The sequence below is a fragment of the Urocitellus parryii genome, chromosome 9, assembly GCF_045843805.1.
Source record: "Urocitellus parryii isolate mUroPar1 chromosome 9, mUroPar1.hap1, whole genome shotgun sequence".
In the NCBI taxonomy this organism is placed as follows: Eukaryota; Metazoa; Chordata; class Mammalia; order Rodentia; family Sciuridae; genus Urocitellus; species Urocitellus parryii.
Window position 1 is genome coordinate 125,894,107 of NC_135539.1, and position 15,354 is coordinate 125,909,460.

Below are 15,354 nucleotides of genomic sequence, written 5' to 3' on the forward strand. Positions count from 1 at the left end.
ACTACATGAGGATTTCAGCAAAATCCAGAGAAATTATTCTGCAAATTTATATTTATACTTGTGTATTTAAAACCTTTAACATCCCTGCCTCTTTTCTAGGTATTTGGAAATATTCATAAATTTTTTTAAAAATTACAAAAGTTTTTGCTTTCTAAGCATGCTCATTCATTTGCAGATAAATGAAATATGGTTTTATGTGGAAATGGAAATAATTTGAACTATTATTAATGCAGGAGAGGAGTCACTCACAATTTTTGTGGACAAGCGGAAGCTGAGCAAGCGATCGGAAGGAAGCGATACCAGCACCAACAGCTCTTCTGTTACCCTAGAGACCCTCCATCAACTTGCTGCTTCCTACTTCATTGACAGGGACAGCACTCTTCGGAGACTTCACCACATTCAAATTGCATCCACTGCCATAAAGGTATGAATGAGTTCATTCTAGTTTTGTCTTATTCCCTTTTTCCCCCATCTCCAAAATGCATTTCTAAATATTTGCTTAAATCACTGTTTTAAACAATCACATTACAAAAATATATTTTGCTTTTCCTTTTGGTCCAAGTTATGTAATATATTTAAGATGAAATCACATGCACTTTGACATAATTTCCTCCTTCATTATTGAGTCCTGGTTTTTCATGCTCAAGAATAATTGAAATAAATATATTTGAATTTTCTAAGCTTACCCTGATGTACACAGACTCATTCACAAAGTATATTTGGAAACACATTTATTGTAATGATATCAATTTTTTTTTGTATTTTTATGGATTTTAATATTTAAAAAGATGGGATTTATTAGGCCCAAAGTTGTCAATGGCAAAAAATAACATCAGGAAATCCTGGTTTGATGTTTTTGAGTTACAGTCAAGAAATTAAGTACTTGGTTGTAAATTTCTAAAAGTAAAATATATCTAAAATGAGTCACTAATGCCATATGCCTACAAAGCTCATTTGACTTTATCTATACTAAAGCTACATTTACTAAATGTGAAAAAGGGGAAAATAAATATAGATCTAATTTTGAAACAAACAAATAACAAAAAAAAGATGAGAGGCAGAAGGGAAGATAGAGGAAAGGGAAGAGAGAAACAGAGAAGGGAATGTGTGGTCTCTGAAACTGGAACAATAAATTTTTAAATATAAAAGTTTAGGTCAAATGTTATTTTGTGTAGCCAATAGTCATTGTTAAAACTATCTAAGCAAGACCCAGCACAGTGTGATCATAGACTAAGATAACAATGGCAAAATAAAATATAAAGAGCATCCCCTAAGCTCTTCAAATCTAACATTTTATAGTTAATGCTAAAAGCAGACCTTAAGTAGAACATTTTGGTTTTTTTCAAAGTTAAAATTAATGTATGCATACTTTTCTCAGTTGGTTGAAAAGTTGCTTCAATATCTTCAAAAAGATACACACTGAGGTATAACTTTTGTCTTGGATATACTGGAAAAGGTGTTATGGAAACATCTTTAGCTTAAGGGTTATACAAACAATAATTCAAAGTTCTGACATGTGTGTCTTCAATATTATTAGTAGACAGGGCTGGGGAAAAGATTTCTGTGAGTGTAAATTACACAATATACTTAGTCTGCTTCTGACTCTAGGACTTTGTTGTACTAAGCAACCAAGTGCATAAATAATATTTATGCTGTATAGATAAAAATATAACCAACACAAATTTGGGTGTCTTAGTTAATTTAAAAATGTTGTAAGGTAGGATATTGTTAGAGATATTTAGCTTGAGGATGCTGAGAAGAAATAGACTTTCTCAGAAATCAATTTTAATGATATTAAAGTAACTTAAACTGTATTTTCTAATAGAAGAAAGCATTGTTGTAAGTGCAGTTTATTATATGGTTATTGATTTTTTTATTCAACACCAAGTAGAATTATAGAATAGAGTTTCTACACTAATACTAAGCAAGAAATATCCATGCACATTTCATGTCTAAACTTATGATTTGCAAAGGCACATTTTAAGGAGGCATGTTATTGCATAAAAGCATTGTACTTAGACACTGGTGACACAACTGGTGGTAGGAATTCATAGAGTTGATGTTCTACCTTGTAGAAATGAGCCTCCTAAGGGAAGGGACTTTAATAGGAAGTGTATTATTAGGAGCAGCTCAGAAAAAAAGACAAAGAAGTATCTTGGAATGGGAGTCAACAGCCTTACCTTGACAGGCACCAAGGAATGCCCTTTCTCTACTAACTGTGGAAATGAGATCCTAGGCATTCAGAGGAGGCATCTGAAGGTGTGTATTGAGTGCTGTGGATGGCAAGAAAGGAGGTGAGGTGGGCTTTAAATCAGGGGGAAGAAACAGAACAGAATGGGAATGATGTGGTGAGAAGTTCTTAACAGAGGTTCATATTTGTATTTAATGGAGGAAAACAGGAAATGAGATGTGTGCTAGCTGGCAACTACTTGGCTATGAATATAGGCATGAAAGTGCTCAGATGGGAAAGGGTGAGGAAGTGGTAATGGGATGGACAGGAGGTCACTAGATCTCTGTGGATTTAATTTAGGTGTGAAGGGAATTCCTTTCTGAGACAGTTGTAATCACCAGACAGAACAGTTGACTGATAATCCTCCAGGTCAGGTTTAGCTGCAATCTGAGTTAACCTCAAGCATCCTAGAGAAGACCTCTTGCTGGTGTGCTGTGTTAAAGGAGGAATAGAGTTGACTGGTGTACTCCCACACTGTAGGTTTACACACCTCTTAATCTGTGTACACATTCATGTTTGTGTGTTTTTCTAGGGAGAATATGTTTCCTTTTCTTTAAGGGGTAAATTAGCAAATACATCTCTACACAGATATATGATTTGCTATTATAAAATTCTAACATTCCAAGTGATTCAATATAATTTAACAGGATATAAAGGACCAAGAAGGTGTGGAAGTAGGGGCCATGCTGAATCTAAGGGCATCCCACTAAGAAAATTCTTCACAGTCAAATAAATAATCCAATGCAAAGTACCTAAGCAGTGTCTCTGAAACCTAGAGCTGAATTCCATTATGTAATCCCTAAAGGCTCAATTTTTTGCCTTTATATTTTAAAGAATCAATCTAAGTATAGCAAGATCCACAATTTCTTTCATTTGGTGATTTAATTTGCATTTTTTACTGCCATGTAGTGGACATTTAATTTCTTGAATAAATGTGAATGATGTTGTCCCTTGATTCACAGAATTCAAGAGACCAAGTATTGCTAAAAAATAGAGTAAAATATAATTGTTTCCAGACAACAGCAAAAATATAATTTAATCTGCAAAATCATGCAAGCTTTTATCATGTGCATTCTTGCAAAATGTAAAAGAGTTGGGCAATTAGTGTTAATTATGAGCAAGTTTCTAAGAAATGGAATAGAGCACTTTGTTGTCTTTATAGCTCATAATTATGAAAGTAGATGTGAATCGAGGCTCAATAACACATCTGTAAATTAGAAAACAGAGGCTCAAATACCCATGTAACTTAATTAATTGTCACACTAGGGCAATTATTGACATATATTTAGAATATTATTTCTCAATATTATTTATAGTCTGGTAGCATGTCAAATATAATTTATAGAATTGAATATTATTTCTAGAAGATTCAATTCAATGGATTCAGGTTATCTAAATACATCTTACTAATTTATACTTTATCTTGAGATAGCCTAATAAATTTTTATATTATATAATTGACAATAATGAGAAAATTAAAATATATTTTATATGGGAGAAAATTGAATATGTCACCTGACTTCAAGTATAGCATAAGCATTTAAAAAAAGTGTTTCCACAATGCATTATGTTCTAAAAATTCTTCAATGAGTAAAATTAAATTATTTTAACTCTTTTAAAAGTTTTAAAATAGTAATTTTTATTTTTCTTAAATAATTACTGATAACATTCACTGTGCTGCCATTTTTTTAACATAGAAAAAATAATATTTTTTTAAAATAACACCATTTAGAAAATTTTGATAAAAATATCTAGGAAAAAGTAGAAACAATACTAAAATTAACTTTGAAAGACAATATTCTAGTTTAAGAAAATACATTTTCAAATAATATACACACACAATGTGACATTTTGATATATGTTGTGAAATGGGTACTGCAGTTAAGCAAATTAACATATCCATAATCTCATTATTGCACATAGATTTACAACTAGGGAAAGCCCCTAAATCTATTCTTTTTGCAAATTTCATTGGTACTTCACAATATTATTAACTAGAGTCTTCATGGTGTTTATTACTGCTATACTTTTTCATCTTTTATAGCTGCAAATTTATACTTTTTGAACCACACCTTTCTTTCCCCCAAACCAACTGTCCCTCTATTCTGTTTGTATATATCAACTTTTTTTAAAAGATTATATATGAGAGAGAATATGCAGTATGTTTCTTTTTTATCTGGCATATTTCACTACGCATAAAGTCTCTAGATTCATCAATGTTGTCACAAAGACTGGGTTTTCTTCTTTTTTCAAAGCTGAACAACATTCCATTGTAGATACATCCACCCATGTATGTGCAATGTGTATGTATATATGACAATTTCTTTATGTATTTATCCATCAACAAGATAGTTATGTTGTATCCTTACCTTAGCTATTATGAGTAGTGCTGTAATAAACATGGGAGCACAGATATTTCTGTAATATTCTGATTTCATTCTTTTGGTTATGTACCCAGAAACAAAATTGCTGAATCAGATGATAGTTCTATATTTGTTGAAAAGTCTCCATAATCTTCCATGATGGCTATACCAGTTTATAATCCCCCTAATTGTATATAACATTGCTTTTCTCAACAACCTGGTCAATACCTGTTATTTCTTGATTTTTTTAATAGCAAATGCCCTTAGGACTTTAAAAAATGATTTAACTCTAATATAAATTTAAGTATCCAATTACTTTGCAGAATAAATAAGACTTAACAAACTGTAAACCTTTGATAAATTTGACCGAAAGTTTTTCTAACTTTTTTATATACACATGCTTAACTGTTTCAATGTCTTGGAAAGAAAGGGATATTATTTCTCTCCAATTATTGCATGTAAATATAGTGTCATTATTAAATTCTTAAAAATACTGCTTTTCAGTTTTAGGTATTTGTTCTTTTATCCCTTCTTTGCTTTTTTTCACAGTCCTAAATTCTAGAGAGGAAAAGCAGAATCTATTTTTTATTTGTGTTTTGTTTCTAATAAAAGTGGTTTACATATAATAGCTACGAAACGGTAGCTTCTTTGCTCTTTACAATAAATCATAGGTAGAGAAATCATGGGAAAAGATAAAAACTGGATGATATAATAACTAGTGTTTTTCACATCAGGCATTATTGCACTCTGTTTCTTCCAGCTCTGTTCTAATTGAACCTGTTATCTCCTTGGAAGGAAACCATATACTCATTGAGGCCATCACATATCTCAGTTATCAAACTATCAAAGATCAAAGCATTATTTCTAATGTTTCATATGTTGTAATTGGGTGATAATTATATTTTTTCCATTTCCAGAGAATATTTGAAGTAAGTTTCCTAAAATATAAAATTAAGGCAAATAATTGACATTAAAGCAAAAACCTTTCTAAGTAGACATATCTCCTTCTATGCAAGGGTAAGCTAACACATAGGATTCACTCTTCTATCTGACAATTGAAAGATATATAGGTTTCCATAATGAAAATGTATTAATAAAATAGAATTGATGTTATTTTGCGTCCAGAGTTCAGAGCTAAGCATGTCTTAACTACTTCCTCCAATCAGTGCCACCAGAGCTGTTTCCACTTTGGTCCCAACTTGGGAAGGATTCATTTCCATATTTGTGTTGTTAATAGCATTGATTTCCTTGCAGGTTTCCACACTAAGGGATTTAATTTCCTGAGGACTGTTGATAGGAAGTAACCTTTAATTCTTTGCCAACTGGCCCTCTCCATAATTTATACCAGTTAATTTCTTTCTTCAATTTCATCAAAGAAAAGAGTCTATTAGCAAGATATTACAATCTCATATGTTATCAACACATATACATAATCACATACATCAATCACTTTTCTGTTGCTAAAACAAGCCTAAGATCTCTGTGTGACAATGGGAGAGAATGATATGGGATGTGCATCCTCTGAGGAATGCATCATGGGATCAACTTAGAAGCCATATGCTAAAGATAAAATATAAAATATTTGTAGAATTAAATGTAGACAAAGTCTTTAAAATTTGAAGAAGACTTTAAAACCACCAAAAACTCTCAGAAAACATTAAGAAAGTGGACAAACCACCCCAAGCATGAGAAAACTATAAAGTTACAGCATGGCATATTGTAGTCAAATAAAGCCAAACCAATATGGGGGGAAATAAGTTAATTTTAATTAGCTATCACAAATTTTCCTGTTTGGAGTTCACTGTATATCTAAATGGTTCAAAAATAAAAGAAAATATATTTAAATGTGCACAAAAACTATAAAAATTTCAACAGCAAATGCCAGGCATTTGCAGGTAAAAGGGTGGAGTTTGAGAAGATAATGCTAAGTGAAGTTAGCCAATCCCAAATAACCAAATGCTGAATGTTTTCTTTGATATAAGGAAGCTGATTCATACTGGGATAGGAAGAGGGAACATGGGAGGAATAGACAAACTCTAGATAACGCAGAGGGGTAGGAGGGGAAGGGAGAGGGGATGGGGTTATAAATGACATGGAACGTGATGATCATTATTATCCAAAGTACATGTATGAAGACACGAATTGGTGTGAATATACTTTGTATACAACCAGAGATATAAAAAATTGTGCTCTATATGTGTAATAAGAATTGTAATAAATTCAACTGTCTTATGTAAATTTAAAATAAATAAATAAATAAATAAATAAATAAATAAATAAATAGAATTTCAACAGCAGGCCTGAAGTAAGAAAAAGGCAGGAGAGGTTTACGCTTTCTTTGTTTCCTAAGAAGAAAACTGATTCTAGGTCTATATAAGGAAATTAAGAAAACTGGGAAGCTTACCTACATAGATCATTGTATTGTTATCATGGGTAGTTCAGACACTTTAAAAGAGAATCAACTCTTTAAACAAACCCAATCAATGTATAATAAGATTTATAACACATGTAGAAAGAATTAAACAATATTCCAAATGTAGCATGAAGACTTAGATGGGGAACTGGAGGAATACATTGGTAGGGTCTCATATTATCAATGAGATGGTATAATATCATTTGAAAGTGGGCTCATGAGAATGAATACCATGAATCTTAACCAACCAGTAAAATACCAAAGTTATAATTAATAAGACAAAGGGGTGGTGATAGAATTATATTTAAAAAATTCAAGACAAAACAAGATAATTGGAAAAGAAGAGCAAATGAGAAAAAATGTAAAATAAATGTCAAGTACATGGAACCAAATCTTACCTTATCAATATTCACATGAAATACCAATAGTGTAAATGTCCTATTAAAAGACACAGATTGCTACACTGGATTAAAAATATTAGCAAGTTCATACTTAATCTTGCCTAAAAGGAAATCTCTTGGAATGTAAAAAAGAGGTTAAAAGTAAATGGATGGGAGTAGTATATATTATACTGACACAGATGGCCATTTCACATAAGGAAACTAGGTTTCAGAAAAGATTACTACCCAGGTAAAGTTGCTTCATGAAGATAAACTAGTCAATCCACAGGAAATTGTAGTCCTGAATATTTATGCTATCAATAGGAGAACTTCAACACATATGAAGCTCTCAGCTCTACTGCTGAGAGCAAAAAGTAACAAGATCTCGAGAAATGTTATTAATAACAGATGTTTTAACAGTATTCTCTTAAACATTGCCAAACCAAAAGACAAAAAATCAGCAAGAATATAATAGAATTAAACAACAGTTTCATTCAAACCACATAAAACAAATATTAGTACCAGAAAGGTATATAGAGAAATCATCAAATATTCAAAAACTAAATAATATACTTCTAAAATGTCCATAGATCACACAGCAAATCAAAAGGAGTATGAAATGCCATGAAATCATGAAGTACAACATAAATAAAAATCTTTTCAATGTTTCCCAAACAGTAAATAATGGGAAATTTGTAGCAACAATATTTATATTCAGAAAAAGTAATAAAAGGAAAAGATGATCCAATTAAAAATCTAAAGAAATCAATCAAAAAAATAAAAATGGAATCCATGATATTTTTGATGGTATTCATGGTCACTCTACTGCTGAGCTACATTCCCTACCCTTTTTCTTCTTATTAATTTTGTTTTGAGACAAATTCTCACTGAATTACTCAGGTGGCCTCAAACTTGTCATCCTCCTGCCTCAGACTCCTGAGTAGCTGGGAAAATAGGCATGTGACACTGCACTTGCTTGGAAATTGACAATTTAACAAAAACCATAGGGAAAACATCAAAGAAACAAAAGCATTTTAAAAAATAAATAAAATTGATAACTATCTAGCCAGAATTATCAGGAAACAAATAGGGAAGAGACAAATTACCAAAGTAAGAAATGAGAGAGATGACATTACTATAAATGACAAAAATATGTAAATATTAATGAGACATACCATGAACAAATTTGTGCTGTTGATTTGAGATCTAGTGGACACAGTCCTTGAAAGACCCAAATTTCACAAGCTTATTCAAGACTGAATAACCTGAATTACCATATATTTATTAGAAAAATTGATGTTTAGTTAAATACATTTTCTGCAGAGAAAACTTCTTGCCCAGATGGCTTCACTGTTGATTTATAACAAATATTTTAAGGCAGAAATAATATTAATCTACACAAACTCTTCTAAAATGTTCAAGGGAGATGAATGCTACCTATTTGTTTTAATCTAGCATTGCATCGATACCAAAATGAGACAAAGATATTACAAGAAATAGAACTACAGATATTGCCTATTAATATGAATACAAAAGTTCTAAGCAAGATTAAAGCAATTTGAACTCAACAATACATACAAATAATTACACATTATTATTTGGGATTTATTCCAAAAGTATAGTTGGAATAACATTAAAAATCAAATAGTGTAAATTAACACATCAATAAACTAAAGATAGCGTAGATAGATGATACAGAGTTAAATATATACAGAGATGGCAAATAAAACATTTTCAGGAGACGTAAAAACTTTAAACAAAGACTGAGTTGTGTTTCTTATTTAAATAAATGAAAACAAGGGAGATAAAGTACTTTTTTCAACCTGAAAATGGACTTTTATATAAAACCTTGCAGCTACCATCACACTTACTGATGAAAGGTGAATGTTTTTATTCTAAGCTGAGGAACAAGACAAGGATATCTACTACTCCTGCTTTTATTAAACATTATTCTTAAGATTTAGCTAGTGCACTCAGGCATGAAAAGAACTACATCATTCAGATTTCTTAAAATAAGTAAAACTGTCTATTCTCAGATGACAAAAGTGGCTCTGTTGAAAATCCAATGGAGTTTTTAAAAGGTACAAAAACTAAAAAAGCAAATTTGCTGAGGTTGCAAAGTACAATATAATCTAAAATTGAAATTGAAGTTGATTCTCTTTTTATAGCATCAAAACTATTAATATTAAATCATCAGTGATAAATGTGACAAAATATTTCATTGAAAACCATACAAATATTCAATTAAATCTAGTTCATTATTTTAGTATTTCCATTATTCTATTTTACATGCACGTAGCCATGTTTTTATACCATTCTTATTGTGTTTTGTAAGTACCAATTCATCTATCACTATATAGTACACATGTCCAGCCATCTATGATCTATCTGTAGTAGCCCATCCTTCTTGTCCTGCCCCTTTCTATCATATTTTTATCTTCTGATCACCATTTTCCTGATGATAACAGTTAATCATGATTACTGCCATTGTTTTGTTTTGTTTTTTTCTCTTGATAGTGAGACTTTACTGTCTCTGGTTCTTTTTGAAGTTCCTTTTGCTTTGGGTTTTCAAAAGTTTTACTTTCACATGCTTTGGTGTTGTCTTCTTTTTATTTATCTTTTCTAAAATTCTTACACCTGATGGTTAATAACTTCTATCACTTTTGAACTATCCTGGGATATTATATTTTATCCTCTACATTATTCTTCCTCTTCTCTGGAACTGTTAGGCTATTTTACAGGGTGCTTTAAAATCTTAGACTGTTTCACATTGGTGTTCTTTTTTCTCCTGTTTTTTCAGTTTCATTAATAACTCATGATTTGTCTTTTAAATTATTCATTCTCTTTTCTTATCAGTCCAGTCCAATTCAAAACCAATCAAATAAATTCTAATCTCTTATTTTTATCTGAATCTGCTTCTAATGATTTCTTTTGTCTTACACATTGTTTGTATTCTTTTTGTCTTTTCACATTTTCTTTTTATATTATGTGTAAAATAAAAGAAAGTCAAAACAAATCCAAAAAAAATCAGAAAATATTGAAATGAATAATGTTTACTCTGAAAATGTGTCAGGGCTTCAATGTGTCGGACTTACTTTATCAATATACCGCTTTAAAGGTTTTGTAATTAGCACTCATAGTTTTCTTTCAACAAGACTCAGGATGTGGCCAGCAGTGAAATTCAAGAGGTGGCCACCTGTTTTACAACACAATTGCCAACTCTGAATCACAGAAAATCCATTTCTGTTTTGTAGTTTGGCTACCAGTCTCTGAGGTTGTGGGAAATTAGCTTTGCTTTACAGTAGTCCTAAATATTTATACTCTCAATAGGAGAACTTCAACACATATGAACTCTCAGCTCTACTGCTGAAAGCAAAAAGTAACAAGATCGAAAGAAATGTTATTAATAACAGACATTTTAACAGTCTTCTCTTAATCGTTGACAAACCAAAAGACAAAATATCAACAAGAATGTAATAGACTTAAACAACAGTTTCATTCAAACCACATAAAACAAATATTTGTACCAAAATTTACCTCCTTTGCCTTTATGGTACTCCTTGCCACCTTGCTACAATGTCTTAGGATTTGAAATGTCAAAGATCAATGCTGTGTACTTGGTGAAAGCCTAGGATACTTAGTCATCTTTTTCAGCTTTTTTGTTCTTTTTTTTTTTTTTTTTTTACCTATTCTGTGTCCTGTACTGATGAAGACCAAAAGTACCTTATACGGGTTTTTCAGTTCATTTGTCCGTCCTAAACTTTCTATTGCCACAGGGCTTGTACATGGATAAGACTCCTGTGCTTTAGAGAATATTTCTTTCAGGTCTTCTGCTTTGTACATAGCGGCTCATATACTTGCTGCCATGAGCCCATAGAAAGGTAATGGTTGCCCACTTTGTGGGTAGGGGTAGGGGCATGCTCACCTTGGGGCTGCCCAGTATTTTAATCTACCATATCAATTTAAAAAATGGCCATTACATTTTATTTCAAGGTCTCCTTTACCTTACCACGGGCAGATTCATACTCCTGCCTCTCTGTTTGCGATGAAAGCACTTTGTCCATTCTTTCCCATGAAGTCTTCCATCATTTTCTGGATTATAGTTTATTTGCAATGTCCTTTATTCTCTTTTACTAAATAAAAAAGAAGAAGAAAAGAAAAGAAAACAACAAACAAAAACCTTTGCATTTGAATTTATCTAACTTATTTTCTTTGTTAGGATGAAAGTAATAGCCTGTTGTGATTTTTTAATTTAATTTTATTTTTACGTCCCATTCAGAATTGAAAGTCCTTGATTTTAGCCTCTGATATTTCATTGCTAATACCCTGCTCTATACCATAATAGTAATGTGCTTTTTCAAGACCGTATATTAGCTTCTTTCCCACGTGAAGTCATGGATACTTCCTGGAGGTAGTAAGAATTCAAGAATTTTATTTATGCTCCTCTGTATTTCTATCATCACTCTCTATTGTCATGCAAGGACTCCAGAATTGTGCATTACCCCACCCTACAAGAGACTTTAGAAACATTTCAGAAGTTCTATTTCAAGGCCTGATTCAGTCTCAACAGGCTTCAAAACTGTTTTCTCCATATAAAACTTAAATAACTAGCACCCTCCCTTAGGGAAAATGTGCTTTTATTAGTGTAACCTGAACAAAAATAGACAAAATTACACATTCTCTAATGGATCCAATCAAGTGTCATCACAGAAGGGGCAGAAGTGAACACTCATAATCCTTCAAGGTCCTTTATCAGGTGTCCTTTTGTTTTTGATGCAATGCTTTGGACTTGGAGGAAGTTGGGCTAAGAGAGAATCAGCAGGACAATGCCCATAAAATTACTCTCAAAGAAACTTTAGACAAAGAAAAGACAGTTTCCTCTCTAATGACACTCAGGGCAGCTTTCTTAGATTCAGTATGGTCAGTGCCTCAAGCTTTTGAAGTTAACTATCTATTGTGATAATGTTCTTATTCTGATAGTGTTACTGTTTGTTTGACTTGTCAGTACATCATTTTCTTCATGAAAAGCAATTAGATGTTGAGCAGAAGACTCAATGATGATCATGATCACCTACTTTTAAACAGGAAAATAAAGCTATTTGTTTCACTTTATTTTGTTTCAGTCTAAGAATCTAGATTAGGTCTCTAAATTCATGTAGATTTTTTTTTTTTTTTTTTTTTTTGGCCTTTAACCTTCATTTAGAGATGAGAGGCAGGACTCAGTAGCCTTGTGTCAGAGGTCTTGTATTTCCACTAGAACTCTGGGTGGTTTATTAGAAACAGTGATCTGGAAAAAAGACTCTCACAGGCAATCCTTTAAGTCAATAAACTCTTGAACTCTATTTCTCCCCACATATAAATTAAACTTATGGTTTCGAAAGTAATATCAAAGGAGCAAATGTCAAGTAATAAAACTAGTAAAGGGTCCGACTGTTTTACTAAGCCCATATGCCTGTCTCACATTATGCTTACATTGATCACACTGGAAAACAAAAACAGAAAACAAAAGGCTGGCCTACAGACCTCCCAGAGAATCTAGATTATTTGACTTCCCTTCATGCTCTTTGTTATATCCTCATTCTGCACCATGTGCCCAGCTATCTGTGTGTATACGCATTTGTAATGCATGGGTATTTATCCATGTGACTGTATAATTTGACAGTATTATATGTATTAAAAGAGCTCTTTTAACTGATACTTCACCAAATTCCTCAATGAGAGCTTCCCCACCCCAATCAAGCTGATTTGATCTACGAAATTCAAACTGCCCCAAAATATTGATGTAAAAACCCATGTGTAGCTGAGCACAGTCTGTAATCTCATTCAGGAAGCTAATGTAGGTGGGACTGAGAGTTTCAAGCCAACTGTGACAACGTTGCAAGGCCCTGTTTCAAAATAAAAAATGAAAAGGACTGAAGATGTAGCTCAGTGTTAAAAGTGTTCCTGGGTTCAATCTAGTACCAAGAAAGAAAAAAAAAGCGTAAAAATGCATATTCTAAATGTTTTAAATACATTTTAAAAACAAAATATAAACAAAAATATAAATTTTTATAAGCGTGGATCAAATATTTTGTTGGTTACTCAAAAAACACTGACTTAATGTTTCAAATATTTTTGTTTTAAAAGAGAATGTAAATGACCTTACAAATAGGGTCACATTCAGAAAATAGAAGCTCTATATTCCTTGAGCTTCTTTTTAATCTAGTCTATTATAGTAAAATGACACAAGAACATTATAATACTTATGGCATGCTCTTATGTAAATTGTCATTTAAGGATCATTTTAAAGACATCAGCTTTATTTAGAAAGTTGTCTTACAGTTCACTTATTTAAAATGTCCATTTCAGTGGTTTTTAGTATGTTTTTACAGCCATAACACAGTGACCTTTAGAACATTTTCATCACTTTACAAAGAAACCAAGAAAGTTGATCTTGATTCCTCTTATCTACCACCCACAGATGTCTAGCCCTAAGTAGCTGTTAATCTATCTTCTATCTCAATAGATTTTCTTATTCTAAATGTTCATAAGAATGATATCATAAGAATCATATCATACAGGACTATCATGACTGCCCTCTTTCACTTGGCAAAATATTTCTTAGGTTCTTCCAGTTTGTATATAAATCAGGTACTCTTTGTTTTCCATTTTATGAACGAATAAAATTCCATTGTATGGGTATACTCGCATGGATTTTCCATTCATCTATTAATGGACACTTAAGTTATTTCTACTATTTGGTAATATGAATTATGTAACAATAAACATTTGTGAAAGTTTTTTGTGTGGACAAATGTTTCTCCCAAGTTATATACTTGAGAGTTGAAATTATGAGTCAGGTGATTGATCTGTTTTTAATCATTTGAGGAACTGAGGGATTGCTTCCAAAGTACCTGCCTATTTTGCATTTCCACCCCAATGTCTGAGGATTACAATGTCACCATTGCCTTTCCAATGACTATTAGTACCTGACTTGCTTCCTTTTGGTCACATGAATGGCTGTAAAGTGACTTTGATTTGCATTTTCTGCAAAAGTAATGATGTTGGGCATCTTCTCATGTGTTTACTGGTCATTTGTGTATCTTCCTTAGAAAATGCCTTTTAAGATCTTCTGCTCATTTCTTAATTTTTATGGTTGAGACCTCTATATATTCTAGATTTGATTGCCTTACCAGATATATAAATTTGCAAACATTTTTCTCACATTCTGTGAGTTGCCCTTCAATGTCTTGATTATGTTCTTTAAAGGACATTTATTTTTTAAAATTATTGGGTTTACAAGATCTTGAAAATCTACCCTTATATTTTCTTCAAACAGTTATATAATTATAATTTTCACATTTAGATCTTTGATTCACTTTGAGTTAATTTGTATATGTTGTGGTAGAAAAGGGTCCAACTTTGTTCTTTTGCATTTGACTGATCAGTCTTCCTAGTGTAATTATTTGAAAAGACTTGTTTCTATTGAATGATATGACATCCTTGTCAAAATTAGGTGATTATAGATTTATAAGTTTAATTCTGGACTTTAAATTTTATTCCATTGACCTATAAGTATGTTCTTATTTTAATACTAGTTTCTTAATAGCCTTTATTTTGTGGTTAAATTCTAAAGTGAGGAAGTATGAGTCCTTCTTTATCAGGATTGATTTAGTTTTTTGGAACACCTTACAATTCCTATGAAGTAAACTTGTCAATTTCCACTAAGGTGTAATCTGAGATTCTGATAAGGATTTCAATCATGAGATTAATATGGGGATTATTGCCACTGTAACATGTTAAATCTTTCAATCTTTAATGAAATCTTTAGCGTTTCTTTAATTTAAAAAAAAATAATATTTTTTAATATAAAGTTTTGGACCTTTTTAAAATTACTTCCTAAGAATTTTATTCTTTTTGATGCTTTATAAATGGGAATTTTTTATAGTTGCATTTTTAGATTGTTCATAGCAATTATGAAAAAATATA

General features: G+C 31.6%; 1 protein-coding gene across 2 annotated transcripts in view; it reads left to right on the forward strand.

Annotated features, from left to right (window-relative positions):
- Brinp3 (BMP/retinoic acid inducible neural specific 3) overlaps positions 1-15,354 on the forward strand; it is a 342,679-nt gene that overhangs the window by 175,255 nt on the left and 152,070 nt on the right. For both annotated transcript variants that reach the window (XM_077802979.1, XM_077802980.1), the window contains one exon: positions 234-424. In XM_077802979.1, coding sequence (XP_077659105.1) covers positions 234-424 — 191 coding nt within the window. The remainder of the gene's footprint in view (positions 1-233; positions 425-15,354) is intronic.